The 18,131-nt window shown below is 43.7% G+C and overlaps 1 protein-coding gene across 2 annotated transcripts in view; it reads left to right on the top strand.

Moving 5' to 3' along the window:
• The window catches only part of ARMH3 (armadillo like helical domain containing 3), a 44,999-nt gene extending 30,654 nt beyond the window's left edge, over window positions 1–14,345 (top strand). For both annotated transcript variants that reach the window (XM_044296143.1, XM_044296142.1), the window contains exons 12-26: window positions 340–386; window positions 488–563; window positions 1,236–1,329; window positions 1,768–1,869; window positions 3,530–3,588; window positions 4,750–4,815; window positions 7,462–7,531; window positions 7,684–7,744; window positions 8,841–8,929; window positions 9,326–9,408; window positions 9,525–9,651; window positions 12,234–12,309; window positions 12,436–12,514; window positions 13,374–13,490; window positions 13,929–14,345. In XM_044296143.1, coding sequence (XP_044152078.1) covers window positions 340–386; window positions 488–563; window positions 1,236–1,329; window positions 1,768–1,869; window positions 3,530–3,588; window positions 4,750–4,815; window positions 7,462–7,531; window positions 7,684–7,744; window positions 8,841–8,929; window positions 9,326–9,408; window positions 9,525–9,651; window positions 12,234–12,309; window positions 12,436–12,514; window positions 13,374–13,490; window positions 13,929–14,021 — 1,239 coding nt within the window. In that variant the 3' untranslated portion in view covers window positions 14,022–14,345. The remainder of the gene's footprint in view (window positions 1–339; window positions 387–487; window positions 564–1,235; window positions 1,330–1,767; window positions 1,870–3,529; window positions 3,589–4,749; window positions 4,816–7,461; window positions 7,532–7,683; window positions 7,745–8,840; window positions 8,930–9,325; window positions 9,409–9,524; window positions 9,652–12,233; window positions 12,310–12,435; window positions 12,515–13,373; window positions 13,491–13,928) is intronic.
• Window positions 14,346–18,131: the final 3,786 nt, after the last annotated feature.

The raw sequence follows: 18,131 nt of genomic DNA, 5'->3' as shown, positions 1-18,131 counted from the left end.
CAGACAAAAGAAAGGTGTCGTTTTAATCGGCATGATGAGCCCTACCAGGCAGTATGTCTCATTTAATAGGGTTGATCATGCTGACAGAGCGGCTTTAATTTATTATATGCGAGAAACTGGCATTAGTTATATTACTCACAGCTGGCATAGATTTGCTGTTCTGGTGCATGCACTGAAGATGCGTCAAATGTATTAATGTGAAAGACTGAATGGCTTTTCCTGGGATAAGAGGCGCTATAACTGTATCGGGCTGACCGGTGTTTAGAAGCAGCAGACCCAGTCATTTCCATGTGATACAGGTACATATCTGAGCAGCTGCAGTTCTCTCTCTTTCCACAGGTGGGCAGTATGTTCATTGCAGATGCAGATGAGAAAATCTCCGTGCAGTAAGTTTATGTTACTTCCTATGATACCGCCATCCAGCGGCGGAGCTGATCTCATGTCACCCGTTTCTTTTTCTTCTCTGTAACTGCTTTATCCTGATCAGAACTAATGAAGCCATCTTACTAGCACTTTATGAAGCCGTGCATCTCAATAGGAACTTCATCACTGTCCTGGCACAGGTTGGTTTACTACATGTGCTTTATAGGAATAGAAGGAACATGATAACAGGGAAGCATCCGGTCTGTATTTACAGTCCAAGCCTTTAATGGGGCAGTATCACCCAAAAATATTTAAAGGGCACGTTCAACTTTGCAGCCATTTGAGAATAGTTTTTATTAAGAATCTCCTACCATTTGGTGTATGCAGTTCTATCTCTAGAAGGAAGCGGCCAAAGTGAAGGAGAGCGCGGCCACCCTCCATTCATTTCAATGGGAGTGCCTAAAATAGGGAATCCAACATGGCTGGCAGCAGAGGGAAATGGTTGCATCTGGGACCAGCAGGGCTGTGGCTGGTAACTGCAGGTTGCCAAAATTGCAATTGCAATTAAATAGGTTGTCTCACAGTACGGGGGATAAGTGTCCAGTTGGTGGGGGTCCAACTGCTGGGGCCCCCCTAATCACTAGAACGGGGGCTTATGTTCCCACATTTCCCATAGAGCAGCGGGCACACGTGGATTTACACCACTCCCATTGAGTGCAGTAGTAAATCTGTCTGCAGTAAACTCCTAAGCTCCCCCTAGTGGTTCACTTGCTCCTTACTGTGTTTAGTGACTTTGTACCAGTACATATGCAGCATGTTCTATTGAGATGTCATATTTTTCTGTATTTATTTTATCCATTTTTGATTTTTAGAGTCATCCTGAGATGGGGTTAGTGACTGTCCCAACCACCCCTCTCCCAACTACTCCCACCACCCCGCTGGGTACAACACCTCCTTCTTCAGATGGTAGAGTATACTTTCATACCCCGTCCTGCTTATTACATATGATAATTGGTAAGGTACTTTCACACTAGCGGCAGGACGGATCCGACAGGCTGTTCACCCAGTCGGATCCGTCCTGCCGCTATTTCGCCGGACTGCCGCTCCGTCCCCATTGACTATAATGGGGACGGGGTGGAGCTCCGGCGCAGCACGGCGAAAGGCCGCCAGACTAAAAGTACTGAATGTCCGACTTTTTAGTCCGGCAGCCTCTCACCGTGCACTGCCGTGCGACAGAGCTCCGCTCCTGTCGCCATTATAGTCAATGGGGATGGAGCGGCGGCACGGCGAAATAGCGGCAGGACGGATCCGACAGGGTGAACAGCCTGTCAGATCCGTCCTGCCACTAGTGTGAAAGTACCCTAAGTCCGCGTGTATGAAAATATGGTCTTATTGTCTCCGCAGTCATCAGTCCGGTGGAGCTGCCGCTCGATGCTGACGTACAGACGAGTAACCTGCTCATTACCTTCCTGAAATACAGCTCCATTGTTATGCAAGACACAAAAGGTAAGTGCTGGGGGTTTACATCTGATGCCGCTGATCTCTAGAAAGGAGATAAAATATAATCAGAAGAGAAAAATGCATCCAGTCCAATCCATGGCTTTTCCCCAACATTAAAGGCTATGGGCACCTTTGGGGACAATTTTTTTCATGATTGCATTTTACTCCATTTTGGGCTAAGAATTATTTTTTTTTTTTCAATTGGTCTTTTTTAAAAAGGTTCAGCTGTTTCTGAGATACAAGGTATAAAAACCATTCTGTTTGCAAGCTGTCACAAACTGATTTCTTTGATTTCCATCATCTGATGGCTCATGTGTAGCTCTTAAATATGATCCCTTGACCTCATAATCACTTATTTAAGTCATGTTCTAATCAATTTGATTAGAATATTAATCTATAATGAGTGTTTATGAGGTCAGGAGATCAGAACTAAGAGCTACACATGAGCCGTCAGATGATGGGAATCAAAGAAAACAAGTTATGACAGCTTGCAAACGGACTGATTTTTAACCAGTGTAGACCAACTGAAAAAAAATATTTTTGCCCAAAATAAGTCAAATGCAATCATAAATAAATGCCCCGGAAGGTGCCCATAGCCTTTTAACATAGGAGAATTTGGCAGTCCCCATTTCAAGGGGTTGTGCCATCTCCTGTTCTGATCGCTTGCTTTGTTCTCTATACTTTTGCTCTTCTTTATATTTCTTTTATACTAGGACTCAAGTACAGTTACCTAAAATATCCTTGGTGTAAGATAAAAAATAAAATAAAAAATCCAATCATTTTTATTAAAGATTTTCAAGAATACATCAAAATCATTGTATGAGTATACGGTACATAGACAGTTCCAAACAACAAGAACAGTACAAATTAGTATAAGAGTTTTAGCAGGTTTCAGCCTGCTAACATAAAACTAAAGCAACTTTGCAAATACTTTTAACAAAAAAAAAAAATAATGAAAAAAAAAATATATATATTAGTGTTTACAGCTCCAGTGCAGAGCAGTATGTCTCCTTGGTAACAGACTACACACCCTGTGAAGTTGGATCTTCAGTCATGTGTTATCCCACTCTCTTCCTCCTCTTTGAGTTAGGCCACATGCACACGACCGTATCAGTTTTGCAATCTACAAATTGAAGATCCAGAGAATACGGATGCAGTCCGAGTGCCGTCCGCGTTTCTCTCTCAGACCCATTGACTTCAATGGGTCGGCGGTCCACATTTTGCGAACATATTCTGTCTTTTTGCGGAACAGACGTATGGATGTGGAAAGCACAAATGATCGGTGTGCTTTCTGCATCTGTTTGCCCATTCCACAAAAAGAACATTCCCTTTACTTGGCCACAAAACCACTGAAGTCAATGGGTCATCAAAAACCGTGGATGTAACATCGACAGTATCCGTATTTTGCAGATCCGCAATTTATGGACTGCAAAATACATACAATTGTGCGCATGAGGCCTTAGTCTACTGATAAAGACACATGGATCTGTATATGAGGTGCGTGCACATAGCGGAGTGCATGGAATTGTTGGTGGACTGCGGAGCACCGGTTGATACGTATACAGAGATCCCACAGTGTAGTCTGCTGCGGTGTACAGAGACAGCGCGCTCTCATAGAGCAGTATATGGGTTCCTGTACGCACTTTCATTTATTATGTGTTTGTAGATGAGCATCGGCTTAATAGCGGGAAGCTCTGTCTCATCATCCTCACCTGTATTGCTGAGGTAAGTCACATTTCTGAGAGTCACTTACTGTATTTGGCTGACATTAAAGGGGTTTTCCAGGAATTAACTTTTGATGACCCATCTAAAGTATAGTTTATCAATATCAGATTGGTGGGGCTCCGACTCCGGCTGTCTCTGGAACTGCTGTAGAGATGAACAGACCATTAGTTTGCCCACCTGACCTGCAGCACAGTTCATTTTTGGGGCGTCAAGGGGTACAGGCTTCCCACTGATCTAAATGTTATCTCCCATCCTGTGGATAAGAGGATAACTTGTAAAAACGGCCGGATTACCGCTTTAAAGGACATCTGTCAGCAGTTCTGTACCTATGACACTGGCTGACCTGTAACATGTGCACTTGGCAGCTGAAGACATCTGTGTTGGTCCCATGGTCATATGTGCCCGCATTGCTGAGAGAAATGATTTTGTAAATATTTGCAAATGAGCCTCTAGGAGCAACGGGGGCGTTGCCATTACACCTAGAGGCTCTACTCTCCCTGCAACTGCCACGCCCTCTGCACTTTGATTGACAGGTCTAGGTGCTATGATGTTTTCTCTGCTTTCCCCTGTCAATCAAAGTGCAGAGGATGCGGCAGTTGCAGAGAGAGCAGAGCCTCTAGGTGTAATGGTAACGCCCCTGTTGCTCCTAGAGGCTCATTTGCATATATTAAAACATGGGACCAACACAGATGCCTTCAGCTGCCAAGCGCACATGTAACAGGTCAGCCAGTGTCATAGGGACAAACCTGCTGACAGATGGACTTTAACCTCTTATAATACAATGGTTTTTAGTACTTGGTCAGCCCTGCACATGCACTGGTCGGCAGTACCATTGTGTCTAAAGTGACGTAATGTCCTATTCTATGATGACCCAACTCTGTTGACCTCAGAGAGATTTCATCCATAGTCCCATAACATCCCACAGCAGTGTTTGGACAAGGCATAGTTCATACAGGGGTCCAACAGAGGCTGTAATCAAGCCGGGAACAGAATTTAGACCGTAAATATTAGTTTTTCTTTATACGTTTGTCCTATTTGAGGGTCTTATTTGCACTTTCTGACAATCCCCTTCATTATACATTTTGTAATGCTGTTGGCTGAGCGCTGTGTGCACTGAGAGGCTGCAGCCGGTAAACATCTGCACGTTTTGTGTCTGCACAGGACCAGTACGCCAACGCCTTCCTACATGACGACAACATGAACTTCCGCGTAAACCTCCACAGAATGGTGAGTGCGGTCTCTTCAGAACCAAGAAACGATGAGCAATGAAAGGGTAATATGCAGGACGGCTGTATGAGCGAATGTACTTCATTCTGCATTTACTAGAGTCATAATTTTCGTTAAAAATCTCCTGTCATTTTGTGTACTCAGCGCCCGTGTATTTCTGTGTGTCTGCATGTTATGGGTCCATTCACACGTCTGTAAGTGTTTTGCGGATCCGCAAAATACGGACACTGGCAATGTGGTTTCCGAAATTTGCGGACAGCAAATCGCCAGCACTATAATAGAAAATGCCTAATCTTGTCCGCAATTGCGGACAAGAATAGGACATGTTCTATTATTTTGCGGAAACTGAAGCACGGATGCGGAAGTGCGGATCCGAAAATGCAGGTGCGGACAGCACATTCCGACCCCATTGAAAATGAATGGGTCCGGACCCAATTTGCGGACGTGTGAATGGACCCTAACAGACTACAAACAACTCCTGCGTAGTCTGACCCTGCAGTCCTATGGCAAAACATCTGCCTCTTCCTCCTTACTTACCTGCCTAATGTAATGTGGCAAGGACTGCATAGTGAGGACTGCATAGTGAGGACTGCATAGTGAGGACTGCATAGTGAGGACTGCATAGTGAGGACTGCATAGTAAGGACTGCATAGTACCGTGTCAGCCTGCAAAAACAATGTGATGTTGAATACTTTTACATTAATAAATACAAAAGTATTACGTGATACCTTTATAGGCTAACCAGAAAAAACATTGCAGGCTTTCAGGGAACAATGCCATGCAAACATCTATCTATCATAAACCCACAGGCCGGCCGGCATATCTTAGATGGGACAGCTTTCATCCAAAACACACTCAGGCCCTACGATACATCTATATTTGTTCAGATGATGAGGACAGAAAACATCTGCTGACACTAAGGTATACATTCCGAAAAAAGAACAAATACATAGAGCCATGAGGACTCCAAGAAACAGCCTCTTAGACTACAGACAAAAGGAGGTCACCAGCAGGGTGCCTTTAGTGGTCACGTACAACCCCCAAATGAACATCCTTAGGGTCCATTCACACGTCCGTAATTCTGTTCCGCATTTTGCGGAACGGAATTGCGGACCCATTCATTTCTATGAGGCCGCACAATGTGCTGTCCGGATCCGCACTTCAGGGTCCGCAATTCCATTCCCGAAAAAAGTAGAACATGTCCTATTCTTGTCCGCAATTGCGGACAAGATTAGGCATTTTCTATTATATGCCTCTCTCTTACCTCTTCTGGCATACAAACAACCATCAAACTTGAGGAATCTCCTTGGCAGGAGTGCCCTCTCATCACCATCACAGACGGGCACTTTTACGTGCAACCACAAAAAATGCAAGATCTGCACACGTGTCTTATCCACAAATACAGTTCGTATACCCAACAGACCTATAATATCACGGACACCTTCTCATGTGAATCCTCCAATGTGGTGTCCATGATACTCCGTACTAGGTGTCCCAATTAGTGTTGAGCGAACTTGTGTTTAAAGTTCGGCATCTAAAGTTCGGGTTCAGGTTATCGAAGAATCGCGTTATGGATTCCGCTACCACGGACCATAACTTATGGTCTGTTGTAGCGGAATCCATAACGCGATTCTTCGATAACCCGAACTTTAGACGCCGAACTTAAAACACAAGTTCGCTCAACACTAGTCCCAATGGAAGAATTTATATTGGGGAGACTGTACAGAAACTGCGATCCAGAATGAACCTGCACAGATTTAAACCACAACTGTAGGGATCCATTTCTCTGGACCAGGACTCTCCATGAATGACTTAAAGGTTTTAATTCTCAAAGGAAACTTTAAGAATGATAGAGACAGGAAAAACTTGGGAATTTAAAATTTTGACTACATTCCAGTCATTAAGTGATGGACAGAATCTCACCCCTGGTTTATGACCCACTAGTTAGACAAAATTCACACCTCCCTCCGTTCTCCTCCCAATCCCTAATCTACATTGTCTCCGCTGACAACGTCCTCTTGTGGATCAGCCTTATCTTTATTATGCGTCCCCTCCATGTACATGTTTTGCTGTAACATCCTATAAGTGTTGTTCCTATTTCTCAGTCTTTCATTTGTAATATGTCCTGAAGAAGGAGCCTTTGTGCTCTGAAAGCTTGCAATGTGTCTTTTCCTGGTCAGCCTATAAAGGTGTCACTCCCGTAATACTTTTGTATTTATTAACGCAAAAGTATCTAACATCACACTGCCTAAGGGGGCAGATGGAAGGGGAGTATAACTGCAGAATCAGACTACGCAGGATTTGTTTGTAGTCTGTAACCATGGATACACACAATGTATGCATAGAAGCTGTATACACAAAATCATAGGATGTTTTTATTGAAAACTTTGTAAATATATATATTTTTTTTAGATGCATTGAAACAATAAAAAAAAATGAAAACTGGGTGTAGCCTTTAAGATAATTTCCAGCAGCTTCTCTACGTATAGTCTACGTTGCTGAAGCCGAATTTTCAAGTAGCTTTATAAGGTTTTCTCAGCCAGAAATGGTGCCTGCTTCATTGACTGCACATTTCTCATCACAGACTTTATTTTTTGGGTTCTTGTTCATCTACTTTCCTAATTCTTGTTCTCCACATCTCTGCAGCCCATGAGGCACCGAAAAAAAGCAGCCGACAAGAACATACCCTGCCGGCCGCTGGTGTGCGCTGTGTTAGGTGAGTGCCTTCATTCCCAGACTTCTGCTGTCCCAACCCTCAACATGTAGGAGTTTACAATAATCACAATGAAGGAGAATAGTGCAGTTTCTGTATGTAAGGGGGGTATTTGGGGTCATACACTCTGCCCATCCTCCTTTCTTTTCTTACAGATCTGATGGTGGAATTCATAGTCACCCACATGATGAAGGAGTTTCCCATGGACTTGTATGTGTAAGTTGCTCGTTCACAATAAACTTTGCACAGGAGCTTTATTACGAGGAAAGCCGGGAGTGGATGAAGTCTGTGAATAGCAGACACCTTGTTGGTATAGATTTTGCTTTATGTCCAGAATAATGACAAACTGACATTTGCGGTTTCTGTGCAACGTAACCCTGACATTTGGGGTCCCTGTAAAATGTAACTCTGACATTGGGGTCTTTGTACAATGTAACCCTGCCACTTGGGTACTGGAACAATATAACCCTGACATTTGGGGTTCCTGTAAATAGTAACCCTGACATTTGGGGTCCTTGAGTAATGTAACCCTGATTATTGGGTCCTGTGAACCCAGCGCTGTTTCCTGGAAAACTGTAATACTGACACTTGGGGGGCCCATATATATTTCTGTCCACATCCGTTGTGCAATTTTGCGGATTGGATGTGGACCCATTCATTTTAAAGGGACCGCAAAGATGCCGACAGCACAACGTGTGCTGTCCGCATCCGTATGTCTGTTCCGTGGCCATGCAAAAAAGATAGAACATGTCCTATTCTTGCCTGTATTTGCGGACAAGAATAGGCATTTCTATCATGGAGAAAGATGTTCCATTCTGCAAAATGTGGAAGGCACATTGCTGGTATCCGTGTTTTGCAGATCCTTTAAAAATGGATACGGTTGTGTGAATGAACCATTGGGGCGATGGCAAGCGTCACACTGACCGTTTTTAGATTTAATTTAAATAGCCGCTCTGGACAAGAGGTCCGCTTACCGTGTTGCCATGAATCTTAAGATCTCTTGCCCTGCTGCCGTGTCGGGAGTCTGTATCTGGTGATTAGCGTGCGTCGCTGCACTACATGTCAATACTAACCTGTAGAAAGTTATACACGTTCCTGAGTGGCTTATGGTAGACGTTTTGTACATGGCACAAATACTGGCATACATTGACTTTTCCGGATTTTCATTAAGGCGCCCTGTAACGCAGTTTTCCTGTGGCTGACCAGACGTCAGTGATCTGTACTTATATATATATATATATATATATATATATATATATATACAGACATATGTAAGGTACACTTAATGACGCGCTCTGTCCTGTCATCGTAGACGCTGTATACAGATTGTCCACAAGCTCCTGTGCTATCAGAAGAAGTGCCGAGTGCGGCTGCATTATACCTGGAGGGAGCTGTGGGCAGGTGCGTTGCAGTAGCTCTGCTACATCTATTCTGCTGATTAGTGGGAGTACCTGAGTGCGTGCACCCCCATGGGCTTTTCTGGAAACTCCCAGTTAAGCATTCTCCCTTTTTTCTTTGGTGGGTGCTATTGGTGTATATCGTCCGGACAGGAAAGTGTTCTGCTCCCCCTGTGTCCTCCTCAAAGCATAGGCCTGAGTATTTCCGGGTCTAAGGAGAATAAGACATTGTAATAATTCCATTTCAAACTTTGCTACAATTTCCCTTTATACGTGTAGGGTGAAGCTGTTGCTACTGAACAGCAGTTTGGTTCTTAGAGATTCCTGGTACCTGTAGTCCCCCAGGGTCTTGCCGATAAATCATGTCGCTCTCTTACATTCTCATTCCTTTTGTTTGCAGCTCTGATAAACTTGCTGAAATTTCTCTTGTCTTACGAGACTGTTCTCCTGGCTAAACACAATATTTTCACTTTGACTTTGATGGTAAGCGTCTGTGTGTGCACCGAGCTGTGCAGTTCACCCTCCAGGACTACATCAGCCCCATGTCTCTGTAATTGTAATCTGTACAGGCTAATTGCTGTGATTCCTCTCATTTACAGGTGGTGAATCTGTTCAATATGTTTATCACCTATGGAGACACTTTCCTTCCGACCCCCAGCAGCTACGATGAGTTGTACTACGAAATCATTCGCATGCATCAGATATTTGACAACCTTTACTCTATGGGTAAGAACTGACCTTGAGGTGACGTGGTCCTAACCAAGAATTAAAGGGTTTGTACCAAACTGTATAGGAGGATAAGCTTCTGATTGGTGGGGGTCCGGCCGCTGGGAACCACGTTGATCCTGAGAACAGGGGTCCGGTTTCCTCCGGGATAAATAGAGCGGTAGTCAGGTATGTGTGTGGCCTCTCTATTCATTCTCTGTGGGCAACAGATAGCCGAGCGGTGAGCAGAGCTGTTTCTGGAAATCCCATAGTTAATGAATGGAGGGGCAGGTGCATGCTCGACTCCCATTTATATTAAAATTTGGGAACTGGGGACCAAGAATGGGCTTGGAATGGCGTGGATCGCATTGATCGGACCCCCACTGAGCCTGTGAATTTTTACAAACCTTTTAAATATGAGAATTGAGTCTATCACCCACTTACAAGTTGTCAGTGATTGGGGCGATGTTGTCGTCCTTTGCACCGTGAGACTACAGTTCTGTAATGGAAAGGGGAAAAGTCTGGATTGTTGGGGACCCTGTTTTAATACTGTGTGGCCATCTCTTCCTCTCCGTCTGCTGTTTTATATTAGAGTCAGACTATCCCTTTACAGACCTAGCAGATGGGAAAGTATCCGGTCTGGACAATCCTGTGAGCAGCTGCACAGTCTAACAGTTTGTTACAGTGTATCAGTGTACAATGTTTTCTAAGCCTGGATCAGATCCGGTTAAACAGTTACATCGGCGGATGCCATACAGTGCCATCCGTCACCATAGACTTCCTTTGTAAAAAAAATATATATGCTTTTTTTTTTTTTGCTGGACTCTGCAGGAGGTTAGAGCGCAGTGTACTACGCTTTTGTATCATTTTTTTTCCCAACCGTATGTGCAAGGCTACTTTCACACTCGCGTTTGGTGTGGATCCGTCATGAATCTGCACAGACGGATCCGTTCAGATAATACAACCGTCTGCATCCGTTCAGAACGGATCTGTTTGTATTATCTTTAACATAGCCAAGACGGATCCGTCTTGAACACCATTGAAAGTCAATGGAGGACGAATCCGTTTTCTATTGTGCCAGATTGTGTCATAGAAAACAGATCCGTCCCCATTGACTTACATCGTTTGTCAGAACGGATCAGTTTGGCTCTATTTCGTCAGACGGACACCGAAATGCTGCAAGCAGCGTTTTGGTGTCCGCCTCCAAAGTGGAATGGTGACTGAACGGAGGCAAACTGATGCATTCTGAGCGGATCCTTATCCATTCAGAATGCATTAGGGCAAAACTGATCCGTTTTGGAACGCTCATGAGAGCCCTGAACGGATCTCAGAAACGGAAAGCCAAAACGCGAGTGTGAAAGTAATCTTAAACGTGGGCCAAAAACTTGATATGAGCAGCCCTTAAGACTGCCCATACACGATGCAGCCTGGCAGCTGTGGATCACCATTAATTGCCAGGCCGCACCTGTACATGGCATTGTGTTAGGCTGGAGCGACACCTAGACATTTTTGCTGCACTTTTAAAAAGCACCTGCCCCCTCTCCTGACATGTCTGTTTTAGTGACTACTTGCATTCCCAATGTATTAACAATTTTGGAGCATCTATTGTTATGCCTATCTATGTTGTGCAAGAGAAAAGTACTCCATATGCAGTTAAGTGCATTGAGGGCGGGCCCTCTCTCTGTGCACCCTTGCTCCTCCTGCTTCCTCTTCCAGCCCCTCCCTCTCCTTATTGACTGACAGAAGTGAGGTGACTATGTAAGAACCTGACACTGTGAATCGAGGAGGAGAGCAATTTCCTACCATTTGGCTTCTGCAGAGTGTGTATATGTCCTTCACCTAGCTGCCAGTGCTGCTGAATCTGACATAAATGTACCAGAGCTCTGCCACTGTTTCTGACTGCTCTCTTTGCTCTCCCGTCCCTACTCTAAATGTTATCCCCTCCCGGCTGGAGTATCACATGACCGCAATTCAGAGCGTGCGAACAGGGCAAAATTGAAAACCCTAGTAAATTGGAAAGTTGTATGGGGGACTAGATTAACTCTAACTAAGCAATGTTTCAGGTCTCGGATAACCCCTTTAAGCAGTTTTGAAACATGAGAGTTAGTAAGGAAAGCAGCATCCCGGACACACAGATCTCACCTACAGCATGTATTACTGAAATGCATTCAGTTCTCATACCGGAGAGCAAACCGCAGCATGCTGCAGTTTGCTTTTTGTCCTGGTATGCGGAGCAAGACGGATTCATCATGACCCACAATGAAAGTCAATGGAGACAAATCCGTTTTCTCTGACACAATAGAAAACGGATCCTGACTTTCAATGGAGTTCATGACGGATCCGTCTTGGGTATTTTAAAGATAATGCAACCGGATCCATTCATAACGGATGCAGACGGTTGTATTATCAGTAACGGAAGCGTTTTTGCTGAACCCTGCCGGATCCAGCAAAAACGCTGGTGTGAAAGTAGCCTAACACATACAGAACTCATGCAGATTTTTTTTCCAGGACAGGTGTCCCCATCCAGCAAAAAAAATAATGATTTTTGCATATATCAATATTAAATAAATGATACTTAGGTGTGTATGTATTTACTGTTGCAGTGCTTCGACTTTCTACCAATGCAGGGCAGTGGAAGGAACCAGCTAGCAAAGTGACCCATGCGTTGGTTAATGTCAGGTAGGGCAGCCTAACCAGCATTTGCTCATGTAATGATCCATGGATGATATTCTATAGCTGACATTTTGAGAGTTGAGAATATTGTCATGTCTATTAATATTAGTTTATGTGCTACTTTTTATCCAGGGCCATCATAAATCACTTTAACCCTAAAATAGAGTCCTATGCCGCTGTAAATCACATCTCACAATTATCAGAGGAACAGGTAGGCTGCTTCTTTTATAATTCTTTAAGCGGGGGGCGAATCGAGAGTTCTTGCTCAGGGGTGTAGATATGTGTTGTGTAAAACCCTAAAAGGGTATTATACTTTCTGCATGTAAAGGTTATTATTTACATATATATGTCAGGAAAACTGTAGACTATATCTAATGCTAGGAAAACTGTATACTATATCTAATGCCAGGAAAACTGTAGAATATATCGAATGCCAGAAAGACTGTAGAATATATTGAATGCCAGGAAAACGAGAGTTCTTGCTCAGGGGTGTAGATATGTGTTGTGTAAAACCCTAAAGGGGTATTACATTTTCTGCATGTGAAGGTTATTCTTTACATATATATGTCAGGAAAACTGTAGGATATATCTAATGCCAGGAAAACTGTAGAATATATCGAATGCCAGGAAAACTGTACAACATGTGGAATGCCAAGAAAACTGTAGAATTTATCGAATTCCTGGAAAACTGTAAAATATATTGAATGCTAGGAAAACTGTAGAATATATCGAATGCCTGTAAAACTGTAGAATATATAGAATGCCAGTAAAACTGTAGAATATATCGAATGCTAGTAAAACTGTAGAATATATCGAATGCCAGTAAAACTGTAGAATATATCGAATGCCAGGAAAACTGTAGAATATATCGAATGCCAGGAAAACTGTAGAATATATCGAATGCCAGGAAAACTGTAGAATATATCGAATGCCAGGAAAACTGTAGAATATATCGAATGCCAGGAAAACTGTAAAATATAATGTCAGGAAAATTGCAGAGGGGTTTTCCTGTTGGTTAATTATAACTATATAATATATGTTGTTTTCTCTGAACTCTATGTGATTGACAGGTATTAGAAGTTGTACGCTCCAACTATGACACTCTGACTTTAAAACTTCAAGATGGCCTTGACCAGTACGAACGATATTCTGAGCAGCACAAGGAAGCCACTTTCTTTAAGGAGCTGGTGAGTTAGGATGCCTGGTTTGTCCCTAATGTGTCAGAGTACAGGAAGCTGAGATACAAGATGCTGTTTGTTCCGGTCCTTAGGGTCCTTGCAGACTAGCGTTGGTCACGCTGCGAGTACTCGGCGCAGCTCCCGGCCTGACCTCCCAGCGCTGCCGGGGGTCCTATAGCATTATATTGATTTATGATGCTATGCAACCCTTACAGTTCTGGAATGTATTGTATATAACTGAGAGCATTATGCCAGTGTTATCCAATACATTCCAGAACTGTAAGGGTTACATAGCATCATAAATCGATATAATGCTTTGTGACCCCGTAGAACCCTGCAGTCACAAAATAGTGCCCAGATGCCAATATATCTTATACAGGAAAGAGTCCAAAATGGCTGGAAGTCATTGCTGCTTTTCCCACGCAGATCTTTCATTTTATTTTTCAGGCTCGATCCATTAGTATCAATGTACGGAAAAACCTCGCCTTCAACACCCTGAGCCAAGAGGCACTACTGAAAGAATTCTCCACCATCTCCTGAGACCCTCCGTAACGGTCAGCCATCAGGACTAGTCCCCATCACCATGCACTAGGGGACGACACCTGTTCATCGCTCCTTTATACACAATACCTGATTATTATGGACGGGCAAGTATTGAAGTCGGCCCATGTGTCCGCCCTGAAGAGGAGGTGAAGAACGGTGGGGAGTCGCCCTAAGAAAAACTTTTTTTTTCCATGTTTGTTTTTGGATTTTTTTACAATAAATGCTAACCCCCCCAAGAGAGGGAAAGGCCGGAGGACTCCACAGCAGATTGGGAAAGGTTGTTCCCGTTTGTATAGTGAGAAATAAAATGTTCTTCTAACACATCTGTATTTTCTGTGATTCTGTGAAGATCCCATCATAGGGTTAAAAAAAATTTTTTTTGTTTCTGTACAACTAATATGCATAAAAACCTAAGAATTTTAAGTTTTGTTTAACATATTAACGGGATTGTCCAGGCTGGTGGCATCAGCCTGTTGAAAAAAATCATGCATGCGCCCGTCGCTCCAGCTCCCTGCCACCTTTAAGAGGTCTTCCACCCCCCATGCTTTAATCTTCCAGACAGATGGGGTCTTGTGTGCCACTGCAGCCAATGACTCCCCAAGCGATGTGTGACCCCGTCCATCTGGAATTTACATGACAGAGACTGGAAAACAGGTAAAGGGGGACGGAACAGAGCGGTAGGGAGCAGGTGAGTATGATATTTTTTCAACAGGTACAACATGCTGCTGCCTCCAGCTAAAAAGCCCCAAAACTGTGTAACCCCTTTAAGGCTGAATTCTTAGGGTACTTTCACACTTGCGTTTTTCTTTTTCGGCACTAAGCATGCGCAGACCGAAAGAAAGGTGAAAAAAATAAATGTCGGATCCGTTTTGCCGGATGACACCGGAAAGACGGATCCAGCATTTCAATGCATTTTTAAGACTGATCAGTCTTACAAATGCCATCAGTTGGCATACGTTTTGCCGGATCCGACAGGCAGTTTCGGCCACGGAACTGCTTGCTTGCTGGATCACTCTGCCGCAAGTGTGAAAGTAGCCTTAGACGTCATGCCAGAATAATACAGTACTGTGCGTCCATAGGCCAGCTATACACTCTAGATGTGTGTTGGCCGAAAGCAGGGGCGTAACTAGGAAAGCCTGGGCCTCCTTGCAAACGTTTGAATTGCCCCCCCTCCATTGAGCATTAACATTGCATACCAAAATGTGCACTACTGTATGCATGAAGCCTAAATTGGTTAAAGGAGTTTTAGAAAGCAGCTCTGTCTGACCTGACAGTTCCAGGCAGCTTAGGAAGAAGAGGAGTCTGGAGGACTGGCTGCATACAAAGTAAGTGATGCTGCACGTCCTCCACTGTTTTGATTGATTGTGTGCCAAGTGGGGCCCCTGAAGATTGTGGGTCCTGTAGCTGCCGCTAGGGCTGATATAGTGGTAGATACGCACCTGGCTGAATGCTTAATTGATCTTCATCTTCTCCTCCATACACATTTGTGCTTGACCATGTTTATAATGAACAACGGTCTACTCTCTCCTGCCCGACATCTCTGGCTTATCTTCCTTGAAAACAAAAGGATTTGGCATGTTACAATCCAACAGCCCAATCTTTCTTTACTGTCAGGGCAGAGTCGGGCCATCACTTCACACAAGAGGTGGTCGGCCTCTTTACTCCTTCTTACTGCACTAGGGCAAGGGACATCGAGCCTCCAAATCTTTAGAAACTGGGGACGTTGCAGGTAAGAAGGTGGCAGGTTGATGTTTTTTTTTAAAGGATTTGTCCAGTTTAGAAAATCCATTGTCATGTACCCTATTAAGGGATGGGGGGGAGAGTTTACTCTGCTGAGGATCCTTATCTCTTGACCAGAGTGGCAAATGGTTACCTAGAGCGTCTCTCGCTCTGGAGGACCTGTCCTGTCCTGAATTACCTGGAAAAACTGTTTATGTTGATGGACATTGTGTAATGCCTAATTTCCCCTGTGGTGGCGCTGCAGGGAAATTGAACACTTACTGCCAGGTTTCGCAACAGATTACAGCTGATTGCTGGGGGACACTTTGCGATCATCTTATTGTCTAGGGAGCCTTCTGAACAATAGGGATTTGCTCAAATTGTAGAGCCTGCCCCTAAAGTTTAACTAAATAAATGAATAAATAATTCTGTCTGATTATCTTTTTCTAAGAGTGCATGGCCGGTAGGTTGTACCTGCTTCACTCTGCATGAAATCAGTGCACCCAGGAGAAAATGATACAGTATGTCAATCAGATACTTATAGACATTTCCTGCTGCCCTCAGGCAAGTAATAGGGAAGATCCCTATGCTGGATTATATTGTGCTGTTCAGCAGAGCCGAGGAGGGTGGTGCTTGGATACAAAAAAGAAAATACACCACAGACCTAAACTTAGTGTCATGCACCGCCCCCTCCGGTCCTGATCTAGGAATAACATAGCATGGCGCCGTGCAATCTAGTGTAGGGATCATCCCTATTACCTGAAGGCAGCAAGAAGGAAGAGATCTACAGTCACCAGCCACACACTGCGACTGCTCGACGCGCTGGTTTCTGTGTGGTCAGTGGAAGGTCTTCCTGCTTCTCTATTGTGTAGTTTTAATTTATTGCTTTCTGTTGCTTTTACTTTTGTGTCTGTTCTAATCCACCAGTTATTTGTCCTGCTCGGGAGGGACAGATGAGCAGACGTGATGGGAAATAACAGCAATGTCTGTATAATGTCAAGAAGATGGAAATAAAAAGCTGATTTTGTGTTATAACTTTTATAAACTGTCATCGCAATTCATACGATTTCCTTCTTCTTTGTGTGGTGCCAAATCAATTAGAAGTATAAGTATGTGTATACCATACAGCTTTCATAATGAGACCAGACACATTCGGTGGTTTCATGGTGGTTTCATATAACAGCCTGTTAAAACCAAATTCTAATAACATTGTACTCGCTGAACCAGTTCCCAAAACATTGTTCTGGCCATGATGTGATTAATTTCAGAAGTTTTCCCGTCAGTTCATTTGATAAAGTCCATCAGTTTCTTCAGATCCTTGGTGATCCTTCCATCAGGGGCAGTGTTGTCTGGAATGTAGATGCAGCCGTTCCTGTAGACACCTCCTTTTTTCTGCTGTCTAGGACCAGTCGGTTCTGTGGAGTCATCACTGGAAAAGAGCTCAGCTGTTCCACCATTCCCTTCACAGCATCACAGATGTAATTCACAAATCTCTGTTGTTGACAATAGATATGTTAATCCAATCTACATTTTTTTTTTTACTACTAATTGTGGGAATTGATGACTCAAATCCTGTAGCTATCTGTCACCACCAGACATCTGAGAAGCTCTGACAGACGTTCTTCAGAACCTCCTCCTTGAGGTTCCTTTTGTTTTGCTTTCGTTTTCTCATCTCGTTAGCCTCTCTCAGCTGTCATGTAGTTGCACTGATTGCATCCCTTTAAATCCCTTCCCATACTGCATCACTTTGCGGTTTATACAACTTCCTGGAGTGTATGCATGCTGGATGCTACTACTGAGTCTTCTACAGATAAGTTTTGTTCATTCATTTGTGTTTTCCTGTTTGCTGGATCCCAGGTGACCCTGACTCCCTCCGTATCAAGTGTAGGGAGCCGGTGGTCGTGTCCCCTCACTATTATAGGGTGTTCATATGTTATACAGTCGAGGAATGAGGATATGCGATCATCTACCATTGAGATTTTTGCATAGGCTGAGCAGTTAGGGAGAGAGCCAGGTCTGTTGCAGGGCTCTCCCTTTGGTTCCATAGTTTTGGATCCAGTCAGTTGGATCTTCTAGTTTTCTGTACACCTTCCGTGACACTATCTGACTTTTAGCTTTAAATTAGTCCGAAACTCTTCTACAGATTCCTATGGCATCCATGTATACATGTGAGTCAAGGATAAAGGGAGTGACCTCCTAAGTCGTGACCGGACATTGTTTTTGCCTACTGATTTGATCTCACTCAGGAGGTGAGAATAGACCAAATGGCATCAGGACTTGATCAGGGTACATTGGCCACTTCATTCTACCTGCATCCCGGGTCGGAGTTTCAAATCTCCACACAATCACCAGATATCTGCGTTTTAATAATTTTGGTTGATAAACCAA

This window comes from Bufo gargarizans, chromosome 6 (genome assembly GCF_014858855.1).
Source record: "Bufo gargarizans isolate SCDJY-AF-19 chromosome 6, ASM1485885v1, whole genome shotgun sequence".
Taxonomy (NCBI): domain Eukaryota; kingdom Metazoa; phylum Chordata; class Amphibia; order Anura; family Bufonidae; genus Bufo; species Bufo gargarizans.
Note: the sequence above shows the minus strand (reverse complement) of the source record. Positions and strands in the feature narration are given on the sequence as shown.